The following is a 12,672-nucleotide window of genomic DNA, read 5'->3' as shown; positions in this document are numbered from 1 at the left end:
GGGAAAAAAATAGGCTGGGAAATCTCACACTCATACACCCACAACCCATTCTGAAACATGGACAACCCTATTTTTTTTGGACCTGACATCAAAAAGATTTGAATCCTTAGGTTGGGGGACTTGCAACGTAATTAAGAGTTCTCTCCTGAACTGCACCTTCACTTCCATTATCCATCCATCTCTCTCATGACTTTAATACTGAAGATTTTTATTTGACTTTTACCATGTTTTGTAAGTGCAATTTTGTTTTTTTGGCAAATGAATTACCACTTGTATTTATTTTTACTACAAATTCCATAATTAAACCACGGTTAGTGCCATACCATAGGCTATATTAATTTTCCTAAGGGTTGTGTTTTTGTATCCACTAGCTCCCCCTAAACCTATGATAAAATATGATGATTTGTCTGCTAACTTACTACTGTAACATTACAAAAGATAATAATGACGTCGTTTATACAGTATTTTGAGTGATTGCGAGCAAAGTGCTGCTGCTGCTTGACTAAGTAAACAAAGACAAAACTACATTAGCATATTTACAGATGAAACTGACCTGCACCTGAAACCCTGAACAGAAGTGTCGCTTCTCTGCTCCAGCTGTGCGCTTACACAGTTCACTCCAGTCTCTCTCTCGCATTGATTACTCGGAGTCTGATCCAAACCGTTCGGCGGAGGCGCGGAGAGCGCGCGAGCCCAACCATTGCCAGTCACGACTAACCGATTCATGATTTATTAGAAATTTAATTATCGAATGGCGGATTCGGAAATAATCGCTTTAGTATATTCGGCCTGCAATTATACAATAACAATATTAAAGTAGAAGGCCAAATCGTCTGCCAGGCCACCGAATAGTCCCGGTTCTCCCGATGTCCAGTCAGCGCCTGATTTCCACAGACACGCAGAACGTGTATGATTCATATTCAGTCTTTTTGCGGCTTAATATTCACAGACATCAGTCCATATCGGGTTTTGATTCAAGTGTACTGACCTACTTTTGATTTATTCGTCCAAAATGTGGCATATTGCGTCATTATAGGCTGAATTCCATTTTTATGACTCGATTCTACGAATGTGTTTTCCGCGTCTCGGAGATTATGGGCCATATGTCTTAGTGCAATTTGGGAAAGAAATAAGCTGTATGTGGATGTGTGTAAATATTCAAATGTAATCCTCTTTGTAATCGTTACAATTTTCATAAGTAACTGTAATTTAATTACTCATTTTTTCTTAGTAACTGTAACTGATTACTGTTACATTTATTTTGTAATTAAATTACGTAACGCCGTTACATGTAACTAGTTACTCCCCAACACTGCATGTGTGAGATATTGTTAAGAATTGTCCATTTAAAATGATATCTAATATGCTATACTATGAATTATTGATTTGTCTAAGAGACCTCTGCTCTTCATCCTGACGCTATATGAGGCGAGAGCAGAGCAGGTTTAGCATGTGTAATATGTCTTTGAGTTCACCAGAGGGGGGTGGGGTTGTGGCTCTTCTCGCCGCTGTAGCGTAGCTCAGTCCAGTAGGCTGCTGCTCCTGTAGTCTTGGCTCTGCCGTTGGGATGAGGGGGGTATAGGACCTCCAGGCTGGGGGGCTCTCTGGCTGGGTATCGGGGGCCAATGTTGTGTTGGCTGTGGGTTGTGATGTTGGTGATGTGGTGGGTTTGGTGGCCTGGCCGTCCTCTCTGATGGCCGGGGGTGGGTGTATGGTGGAGGTCTGGATGGTCTGGATGGTCTTGAAGGTCTAGGAGGTCTGCGTGGGGTCTGTGTTGTGTGGTTACCCCTTGGAGTGGTAATAGAGCTCCTTCCAAGAGCAACATCCTTCAGGGTCCTAGCTAGGGTGGGGACTGCATTTCTGTGTAGGTGTATGTTATCATACAGGCAGTCCAGGTGGAGGGTCGGGTGGTGGGCTAAGAACACGTTGGGTTTGAGGGCACAGTCCCTGGAGAGGCTGATATTCACTCTGTGAATGGTGTGGGGGTGGAAGTCTCTCCTGTGCAGCAGCGTAGATATGACTATCTTGCTGGTAGGGAAATTTGTGGATGCTTGCTCAATGACTCTCCTAAGAGAGTCCGCCAGTCTGTCTTGCTGGGTCCTTAAGTCGTTGGTGTCTGTGTGAATGATAATGTGGCTAGGTGAGCCTAGCTCAGGTACTGTTAGCAGCTCCAGGGCTCTCCTGGTGTTGGGGCACCAGATCTTCTCCGTTCTGTGCCTTGGGAATAAGGTCTTTTCATTTAGGAATTTTCCATTAGAGTCCATGAGGAGGATAATGTCCGCCCTTCTGCCTGTGTGTGTTTGTTCATTCTCAGCTGTCGGGTCTGGATGTGGAGCTGTGGTGGTGGTTTCAGGTCTACAGCTCCTAACTGGAGTCTGGTTAGAGGCAGGACCTAGGACAGGTGCCGGGTTGTGACTGGTGTCTTGGCTTGGGATGTTTGTATGGAGGCAGCTCGTGAGAGGGAGGGAGTCCTGGAGGAAAGGGCTGCGTTTTCTTCCAGCAGGTGTAGTGGGAGTTTGGTTGGATGTGGTCTGGATCTGAGAGGTGGGCACAGGGGGTTGTGTGGGGTTCAGTCTGGCTTGTAGGCTGAGCCTGTCCTGTAGCTCTTCTCTCAGAGTAGCCAATTCAGTTCTGCAGTTGTCTCTGTCTTTCCTAAGTTCTTCCATCTCCTCACTGAGGTCATCCAGCTGTCTTCTCTGACGATCTAGTTCTTGTTGAAACTCTCTCAGCTGTGAGTTGACACTGTCCAGTTCTTTTTTGGCCTGGAAGTCACTGACGGTAGGTGTTGTAGGCTGCTGTTGGTCCAGCTGCTCTCTGATCTGTACCAGTTCTATCTCCAACTGGGAGAAGTGTTCTCTCATGATGTCCAGGGCCTCAGAGTGCTGTAGCAGGGGAGGATCGGTGTCATCGTCAGGCTGTGTGTCTGGAGGAGGGACAGAACAGGAGGCTTTGACTCCCAGGGTTGGTGCGATGCTTGCGAGGACCTCCTTCTCCTTCTCAGCTCTCAGTCTCATTGCAGGAAAGTCACACTCAAACTCTCTCAGGTCGCCTTGTATCATGGTAGTTCCATTTTTGAACAGGTTCACTGTTATTCTGGTGGTGTCAGAGTCATTTTCTTCCAGTACACTTATTTTCCATCCATTACAAATGCCTGCTCTCTTTATTGCTGGGTAGTGAGAGCTGAACACATTCAGCCAGGCATATGGTTCATCAGTCCAGAAGATTAAATTACAGGACCTTCCATCTTTGTAATGGTCCAGGAACAGGATTTCTGGTTTCTCTCGAAGTATTGTCTGTTTATATTTTCCTCTTGCAGTTTTGCTTTTGATAGCTGGGGGATATTCAATGGTGTCAGCGTGTGTAGACATCATGAAACAGTTGTTGATCTTCAAACTTCTGTGTTCCTTGTTTAACAGCACAACTGCCACTACTGATGTTATTGATGCCGTTGCTAGGTAACCACAGTCCAATGTTAGCTTGTTAGCTATTAGTTTTTTTTTTTTTTTCAGTTGGAACTTGTTTTATAGTAATAAATGCAAAAACTTATTAAAACTTATTAATGTCAGTGTCCAGTTACTTGCTGTTACTTGCTTGAGTCCCTCTATCATCTTCTTCTTCTGGTTTGTTTTTGTTTTCTCTTTGTTTTCTCTTTGTTTCTTTTCAGCTTGATGCTCTGTTTCTGAGCTCCTTCTTCCAACTGTATATTTTTTTTTTTCCTTCTGTCTTTTTCTTTCTCCTTCTTTTTCCTCTCTTTCTCTCCTCTGGTGTGTTGTGGTCACTTCTCTTACATTTTCCTCATAAAAATCGGTGTTTATCTAATTTTTGGACCGAAAACAAGCATTTTGTCTAGCAGCACGTCTTAAACATGACTTCTCATGTGTTCTCTCTCTCTTGTCTCTCTCGCGCGCTCTCTCTCTCTCTCTCTCTCTCTGTCTCTCTCGCACTCTCTCTCTCTCTCTCTCTCTCTCTCTCTCTCTCTCTCTGTCTCTCTCGCACGCTCTCTCTCTCTCTCTCTCTCTCTCTCTCTCTCTCTCTCTCTCTCTCTCTCTCGTGCTCGCGCGCGCGCTCTCTCTCTGTCTCTCGCGCGCGCGCGCGCGCTCTCTCTCTCTCGCGCGCGCTCTGTCTCTCTCGTGCACTGTCTCTCTCTCTCTCTCTGTCTCTCTCGTGCACTGTCTCTCTCTCTCTCTCTGTCTCTCTCGTGCACTGTCTCTCTCTCTCTCTGTCTCTCTCGTGCACTGTCTCTCTCTCTCTCGCTCTCCCTGTCTCTCGCGCGCTCTCTCTCTCTGTCTCTCGCACGCTCTCTCTCTCTGTCTCTCGCGCGCTCTCTCTCTCTGTCTCTCTCGCGCGCTCTCTCTCTCTCTGTCTCTCTCGTGCACTGTCTCTCTCTCTCTCGCTCTCCCTGTCTCTCGCGCGCTCTCTCTCTCTGTCTCTCGCACGCTCTCTCTCTCTGTCTCTCGCGCGCTCTCTCTCTGTCTCTCTCGCGCGCTCTCTCTCTCTGTCTCTCTCGCGCGCTCTCTCTCTCTCTGTCTCTCTCGCGCGCTCTCTCTCTCTCTCTCTGTCTCTCTCGCGCGCTCTGTCTCTCTCGTGCTCTCTCTCTCGCTCTGTCTCTCTCGCGCTCTCTCTCTCGCTCTCTCTGTCTCTCTCGCGCTACCTGTCTCGCTCTCTCTGTCTCTCTCGCGCTACCTCTCTCTCTGCCCTGTTAAACTTGCATGTGGTTTTCAGTCCTGTCAATTATAAACTTTCACTCTATGATGGTTAAGCTGTGCAATTAATCCGCGAATCACATTCGTCAAGGGCAGGTGAGTAGCTGGCCCGTACAGTTAATGAATAACGGATCAACTACGACAGCCTACATCGCACATCCTGCGATGTGACTATCGTGGATTCGTACATCGCGATATCGATGCTTAAACAACACATCGTGCAGCCCTACTTCATTGTTATATGGTAACGAAAGTGGTTAACATTCAACCCGTTCTTTTTCATCAGTTTGATTTGAATTTTGTGAACAGGAGTTCCTCTTTTGCTGTGTTATAAGCCGGGCTTCGGATGCTTTCGAATTTGCAATCTTGTTGTCACGTTTTACAAGAAAAGATCTCAAATCTGACTCCTGCTACAATGTTTCATGCCTATGCAACGCGTGCTATATGGAGCCGACACTTTGGAGCAGTACAAACCATGCACAATGTGACCACGTTAAATTTTAACTCGCACATTTTCAAAAAATGTTTGCAGTCTAGAGCCCTGCGTTAAACCTGTCCTTTTCTTTTGAGAGTTGCTAATTATTTCCATTGCATCCTACAGCCATGGAAATTCTCGGGAACCTGAGCAAAGTGGAGGATAACGGCGTTCTGATCTGTGAGTATGTGGATCAGGAGTCGTACCGAGAAGTCATCGCCCTCCTGACGCTGCCGGACATCATGCTGGTCATCTCCGCGCTCGAGGTCCTGTACCAGCTGGCCGAGCTTGGGGAGATCACGTGCTCTAAGATCTCCTCTGTGGAGAGAAGCATAGGTACACGTTCACGCGTTTTGGTCAATGATTTCCTCCCTCCAAAAATTGTGACGTTTCAGCCCAAAAATTTAGTTGCTGAATTTTGTTGCACCACTAACCGTCAGGAGCAGTGAACTAACATGGTTTGCATGTTCATATTTCAGATCTTCTAGTGCGGTTGGTGTCAGTGGACCTGCACACTTTCGGACCAGACGCCCTTACGGCAGTAAAACTCATCGAGCATCAGGCCTCGAGCAGTCAGGCCTCAGAGGTTCGGCCGCAGCTTGTCGAGCACATTTCCCCGCTTACACAAGGCACTCCTGGCGCTGGTGAGTGTCCTGTGTATCCGCTGTCGGATTTTGTGTGTACTAGAGATGTACAAAATTGCATATTCAGATATCACAAGAAGTACTTTATCTTTTAATTACCGTCAAGAGTAAGTGATTTACACACAATGCAAGATAGGACAGATGCAATATGCATTAACGATTTATTTTACAGTGTCCTTCTTATAAATTACATGTATTTACTATAGTAATAATATACTATGCATAGGTTTTTTTCCCCCTCTTTTTTGGAGGTAAAAGGAATGTTGTTGTTTTTTTTTTTTCAGTTTCATGATACAATTCCCTCATCAGGGTTTATGATATTTCACAAAATAGAAGATAATTTTTCTTAAACCGATTACTACTGCTTTAAGTCTCAAGTTAGGGTTTAAAAATATCCATCAAAAATGTGCATTGAAATGGAAAATTAATGAGAAAGGAGTTTATGTAATTTGTATTTACAGTGTTTTTGGGTTTGTTTCTTTGTAGTGAACAGGGCGCCTGTGCAGTCTACACCTCCACCTGGGATTGTGGAAGTAGATGGAGAGAAATTCACAACTCAGTGGTAAGATTTACATCTTTCTTTCTTACATTTCTCAAATCTGTTATGTTTTGTGTTTTATGAATGCTTTCTGTCCTTGTTAGGCTAAATGCTCATTTTGAGGTTCATCCAGATGGTTCGGTCTCTCGCTCTGAGATGTACTCTGAATATCTGGCGACCTGCAGCAAGATGGCAAGGGGTGGCGTGTTAACGTCCAATAACTTCTACAAATGCCTGAGGTGAGACCAATGGAACTGTTGGGCAGATGTTGTGAAGTTGCTTCTGTGCTGTCCCAAATGGTAAATGTTGAATGCTGAAACTCACCACTCAAACATTAAATCAACTCTGTGCTTGTGTGCTTCTCAGGACGCTGTTTCCTAATCACACGGTGAAGCGTGTGGAGGACACACGGCTGAATGGACAGGCTCAAATCCATGTGGTTGGTGTGCGGAAGAGGCCGATTCCTCTTCCCGTACAGCTTTATTATCAGCAGCAGCAGCAGGCCATTCCTGCCCCAGTTCCCAAACACGAAGCTCCTCTAGAAACCCCTCAGCTCCAGTCAGGTAGAAAAACTCTTATTATTGTCTCAAGAACTCTCATTCTAGCAGTCTAGAAAGATGCTTTACACTGCATTTGATCTTGGTTTTAAGCTTTTTAAACCTTGTTTGTTTTATGATTAAATTCAGATTTACTATTAAACATGGTGGTCAAAAAAATTGCTGAAAATAATAGAATAGAAAAGAATAGAATAGAAATTTGTTATTGGAACAAAAAAAAAACCATGTAGCATCTCTTAAAAAAAAGTGACGTGACATACATCTCTTCAATAGCAGAATACCAATATGTATAAATAATAGGACAGTTGTAAAAATGGAAACACAGTTTAACATAGCCATAGAAGCTGACATGGCATTAAAAAAAGAAAAGAATAAAAAAATAAATTAGTCCATATCTTGCCATATTTTGATTTGGCCAAATTCTGTTATACAGCCAATTCCATTTTTATGACTTTTATGAAATGTTTTCTGCATCATGAAAATTGTAAGATCCTAGTTCACCCCATTGTGCATTGCTGAACTTGAACACTAGATGTAATTTACCCAGGTGTGAGAATAAAACAAAAGCCCATCCAGGGTTTAATGCGTTAAGCCAGTTGCATTTATAGATGATTTGTTCCATCTTGTGTGTTCATGCAGCGCTGTCTCCTGGTGTGGGAGGGCAGCTTGTCCGGACACCAGCACCAAGCCTTACTGCCGGCCAGGCAGCACCACAGGTGGCCTTGACCATGCATGGAACTTCGCACACCAACGCTCCCAGTGCTCCTGCTCCAGCCCCAACTGTTCCACGACTCCCCATGAACCCGCCAGGACAAGCTGCACTTCCTTCTCCATGCCCTCCCGCCACCGCCCCAGTTCCCATACAACCCAATGACATTCTCAAAACGGCCATGATCCAGAGCTCCATCCCCACGGCAACCTCTGCACCTGTTGTTCCCAACCACAGCGGCTTGCCTACCCAGCAGCCCTTGCTCCATCATGCTCCCGTTACACTGATCCAACAGGGGCCGATGCCCCAGGGACACGTTTTTACAGGTCGAGTGCAAGGTGTTTGTCCTTCGGTGGCCCAGCAGCACCTGCAAACCCCTCAGGGACAGCAAGGTGCCCCTTCCCAAGAGTCTGTAATGCTCGCGCCGCCTCAGTATGTCAGTGCACCTTGCACTTCGCTGATGGCAGGAGGGCAGGTCGTGACTGTCTCAGGCGTGACTAGCAACCGCATCGCGTTTCAAAATATCGCCCCAAAACCTGCATCGCAGTCGTCACAACCTCAACAACCCCAACAGCAAAGCTTAGTCATCGTCAGTCAGAATCAACAATCCAACACCGCATTCGCCCCAGCCATCCATCAAATCATACTGACCAACCCCAGTCCTCAAACCATCCAGCCACAGTCCACTCAGTCTCCCACTTCCCCAAATGCACCAATCACTAACCCCGCCCCCATGCAGCAAGCCCCGCCCAACACAGTCAGCCACATGCTGTCCGTCAAGCGGCAGTTTCAGCAGACTCCGCCCCCTCCTCCACCCCCAGCCCAACCTACCTCCACAGAATCCAGTCTGATCAAACAGTTACTGCTTCCGAAACGTGGTCCTTCTACCCCAGGTGGAAAACTCATACTCCCTGCTCCGCAAGTTCCCGCTCCTGCAAGCACCAGGGCGCCAAGCCCGCAAGTCGTATACCAGGTGACCAACAGCGGTCCAGTGGTGTCTCAACCACAGTTGAACGTGCAACTTATGCAGAGCCCCTTGCAGGCGACCGGTGCCGTTCCCATCTCCATCCTCCCAGGGCAGATCATCTCCACCTCCACCCCTGGCACCCTTCTGCAGGCTTCACCCAGCAACCAAGTTACCTTCACAGTAGTGCCAAACTCTGGCTTCCCTGGCCAGGGAGCGCAAACCCCGCCCACAATCGGCCTGCAGTTGACTCCGCCTCTGCCAATTGCGGGAGCCACGCCCATTCCACCTTTCCGAGGTGACAGAATCATCTGCCAAAAGGAGGAGGAGGCCAAGGACACCACGGGGCTCCACGTCCACGAACGCAAGATCGAGGTCATGGAGAACAACTCCGTCACCGATGGTTCGGCCAAAGCCAGTAATGGTGAATCCGCAGAGGTGGATGGACCTGCGGCAAAGCTGCTCAATGGGAGGAAGTTTGACATGAGTCTACCTCCATACCACTCAGGGAACAGCCAAGGAGAGGCCCTAAATGGCCCTGTGGCGCAAGGCGGCGACAGCGGCGTCCCTGGGAAGCAGACACCCTCTGACCCTAAAAAGCTAATGGTGAATGGGGTGTGCGACTTCGATCGATCAGACGTCACCCATCCGAGCAAAAACATTCCAAATCACAAGGCTTCCAAACACATGGGGAACGGCGAGGTGTTGTCGCCTCAGAAAGCGCACGGGGCTTTGGGTCTCACGGACTCTCTTGCTGCTCCTCAGCAGGACACTGCCAAAGCAGAGCAGGCCGAACGCTTGGCCAACGGGCCCAGCCACGGTGCGGAGATCTCCAATGGCCCCAACTCAGAGACATTGGGCCTAAGGCAACAGCATCCACCTCATAACCACTCCCCACCTCCGCCTGTTTCCGAGCCTCCGCCACCTCCTCCTCCCGCTAACGGAACTTTGGAGAGCCGGCCGTTGAAGAGACCGCTGGAGGACGGGGACAGAGGTAGCTCTGGAATCCCCACAAAAATGGGCGTACGCATAGTGACTATCAGCGACCCTAACAATGCAGGTAACTGTGCCACCATGGTGGCCGTGCCGGCGGGCGCAGACCCAAGCACAGTAACAAAAGTAGCAATAGAGAATGCAGCGCAGCAGAGACCAAGTGTGCCCTCGCCGCTTCCTGAAACCAATGCTCAGGTAATGCGTTTTTGACTTTACAACGTAATGCTTGTTTCATATATATATATATACATCTGTTGATTACAGTTACAATACATATGGTTAAAGGAGTTTTTTTCAGCACTTACACCAATCTTTAAAGTTTTATTACTGAATATATTCAAATGTTTTTTAAGGTGGGGTTTGTCCATTATAACATTTGCTTGGTTTATTTTTAAGTTTTTTTTTTTCTTTTTCTGCCTGTTGGTAGTTTATTAGATTTAATGTAAATTAGATTAATATAGATTAATTGAGAGAGAGAGAGCAATCCAAAATCCTCTCTGTGCAAACCTTTAACTCTACAATGTCAACTGATTGATTTCATTGCTAGGAAATTGAGCAAATTAATTCTTATTTAATTAAATTATTCATCCTTTGCATATTTAACGTTTCAGAAAACTTGTTGCACCAAACAGTTGTCTTGCTGTGTACAGCTGATTTAATCAATTGATGAAATATAATATCTGTAAATGTTTACCCTGTTCCAACTGTAGTAGTGCTTTACTCAGAAACCAGTTTAGTTACTTGTTGATTTCTCATATGCTTGCTAGATGTTGATTTAGTTGATGTGAACTGACATCAATTGTTCAGCCAGGATATTCCAGTAAATCTCACAAATTCCTGTAATTCCAGTGAGATTTATTTTAACGTTACAGAAATGAGAACTTGCATGTGAAATTACCTAGCATGCAACAATTATTATAGTTAATCTTAGTTTTTCTGTTATTTTTGGGCTGAAAAACATTCTTGCTCTTAATTAGTCTCACATAGCCAGACCGACGGCTGAAGGTCTGGATTCCATGGGAGCTTTCATTGGCCAAGGCCCGCCCATGAGACCGTTTGACTGACATGTCAAACAACCAATCACACTTCATTTCATTTCAGCGTTACGAGGTGTGGAAATGTTGCCACAATAACAGACGGGTGTGTAAAACTGACATATTTTCAAGATTTTATGCCGCGAACTTTAAATATTTCACATACTTTTGAGAATCCAGTGTTTAGTTGATCCTGATAAGAGCTCATCGTCACAGTTGTAAACACAACAGATTTCTTCTTTTCGTGAGGTGGTTTGGCACCACAGCGTCTATGTTTCCAGGCAGAACTTTAAAGAATGCAACACACACGTCTCCCGGAAATCCTGTATAATTAAACCAATCCGATGACGACTTCGAAACTCGAAGTTAACGCATTTTACTGACAACCCTAGTAAAAACAAGAGCTGTTAATAATTAAAAATGCCACCCCTGCAATTGAGAAATCGAAATGACAGAAATAGTCATAAAATAATCAAAGAAAACACAAAGTTCTACATAAAAAAAAATCATCTTACAGTGCATTTAGGCAAAAACAATTTACCTAACGTGTTTCCTGGTAATCGATTTGACAACCTTTTGTGCTGTCAGCGCAATGAGCCACAGGAACATGAAAAAATTTATCCAAATGAAGGGCCCAGTTTGAATAAGCGATATTCATAAAATTTATTTTGAGATTAAGTGCAAGGGGAAGAAATTACATCTACAAAATTCAGCTATATTTTTATTTCTTGCTTTTACTGTAAAAAAAAAAAAATATATATATATATATATATATATATATATATATATATATATATATATATATAAAATTAATTCACAACATGATTGTCATTGTACAAACTTACAGCCGATGTCAGTGCAGACTCCGCCTCCAGTGGATCCGACTGTACAGGGAACCAATCAGAGTTCTCCAGCACCCGCCCTCTCTCCAGATCAAGCTCGTAAACCTGGACAGAACTTCAGATGTCAGTGGCAGGCATGCAAACGGTGAGGATGCATGTGATGAGCTTTGCTTTGTATATGTCTGTCTTGAGAAGGCTGGTTCATGCTAACTTGGTGTTGTTTCAGGTGGTTTGACACGCCATCAAAGGTGTTTTACCATGCAGCTACCTGTCATGGCAGTAAAGATGCGTACCCAGGGCAGTGCCAATGGGAGGGCTGTGAACCTTTTCCTCGCCAGAGACTATCCTTCATCACACACCTCCAGGCAAAATCCCATCTTTCTCTCTTTCTGTTGATGCGGTCATAATGACATCTATCCCAGTGTTTGTTTGACTAATCAGAGTTTGTGTTTTGCAGGATAAGCACTGCTCGAGGGAAGCGCTCTTGGCTGCACTCAAACTGGAGGAGCAAACGCAAGGCAGCAAGCCCAACACTTCCAAGTGTGTATGGCTTCTTTAGCTCATGCTGGTTTAAGGTACTAGATGATTGTGATGGAGATTGTGACTGTGTTGATGTGCAGGTCTCCTCCAGCGGCGGTCAGCAGTCCTCCACTTCCTTCCAGACCACAGAAAGCGCTCGTCAACCACCCCAGTGCAGCTCTGATGGCGTTACGCAGGGGCTCGCGAAACCTGGTGTTCAGGGACTTCACAGTCAGTATTATTACCTGGTGTAAACAATGATCGTTCTGCTGCTTATAGATGTGTCAAGCTTGAAATATATATATTTTTTTTGGTCCTGCTCAGGATGATAAAGAGGGACCAATGACCAAACACATTAGACTAACTGCTGCCTTAACGTTAAAGAGCATCGCCAAGTACTCGGATTGTGGACGGAAGTAAGTCAAATATTTCAGTGTGGTGGTTGTGTTAGATTTCATGCCACAGATCAGAAATTTCCATGTATAAATCTCTCTCTCTCTCTCTCTCTCTCTCTCTCTCTCTCTCTCTCTCTCTCTCTCTCTCTCTCTCTCTCTCTCTCTCTCTCTCTCTCTCTCTCTCTCTCTCTCTCTCACTCACACACACACACACACACACACACACACACACTTTCAAGTATTAAATAGGTTTAAACATTTAGATAATTTGATCATTGCAGTAATGGAAATCAGAACCA

At 45.5% G+C, this 12,672-nt stretch overlaps 1 protein-coding gene across 3 annotated transcripts in view; it reads left to right on the top strand.

Moving 5' to 3' along the window:
• The window catches only part of arid2 (AT-rich interactive domain 2), a 35,136-nt gene that overhangs the window by 20,447 nt on the left and 2,017 nt on the right, over positions 1–12,672 (top strand). Inside the window, exons 10-20 of one of the 3 annotated variants that reach the window (XM_059510578.1) lie at positions 5,305–5,514; positions 5,658–5,822; positions 6,309–6,384; positions 6,465–6,599; positions 6,727–6,923; positions 7,557–9,778; positions 11,465–11,604; positions 11,686–11,824; positions 11,917–11,999; positions 12,080–12,209; positions 12,303–12,394. In XM_059510578.1, coding sequence (XP_059366561.1) covers positions 5,305–5,514; positions 5,658–5,822; positions 6,309–6,384; positions 6,465–6,599; positions 6,727–6,923; positions 7,557–9,778; positions 11,465–11,604; positions 11,686–11,824; positions 11,917–11,999; positions 12,080–12,209; positions 12,303–12,394 — 3,589 coding nt within the window. Of the gene's footprint in view, positions 1–5,304; positions 5,515–5,657; positions 5,823–6,308; positions 6,385–6,464; positions 6,600–6,726; positions 6,924–7,556; positions 9,779–11,461; positions 11,605–11,685; positions 11,825–11,916; positions 12,000–12,079; positions 12,210–12,302; positions 12,399–12,672 lie in introns of those variants that run through there. The other 2 variants (XM_059510577.1, XM_059510579.1) reach the window with 2 other exon arrangements.

The sequence above is a fragment of the Carassius carassius genome, chromosome 26, assembly GCF_963082965.1.
Source record: "Carassius carassius chromosome 26, fCarCar2.1, whole genome shotgun sequence".
In the NCBI taxonomy this organism is placed as follows: domain Eukaryota; kingdom Metazoa; phylum Chordata; class Actinopteri; order Cypriniformes; family Cyprinidae; genus Carassius; species Carassius carassius.
Note: the sequence above shows the minus strand (reverse complement) of the source record. Positions and strands in the feature narration are given on the sequence as shown.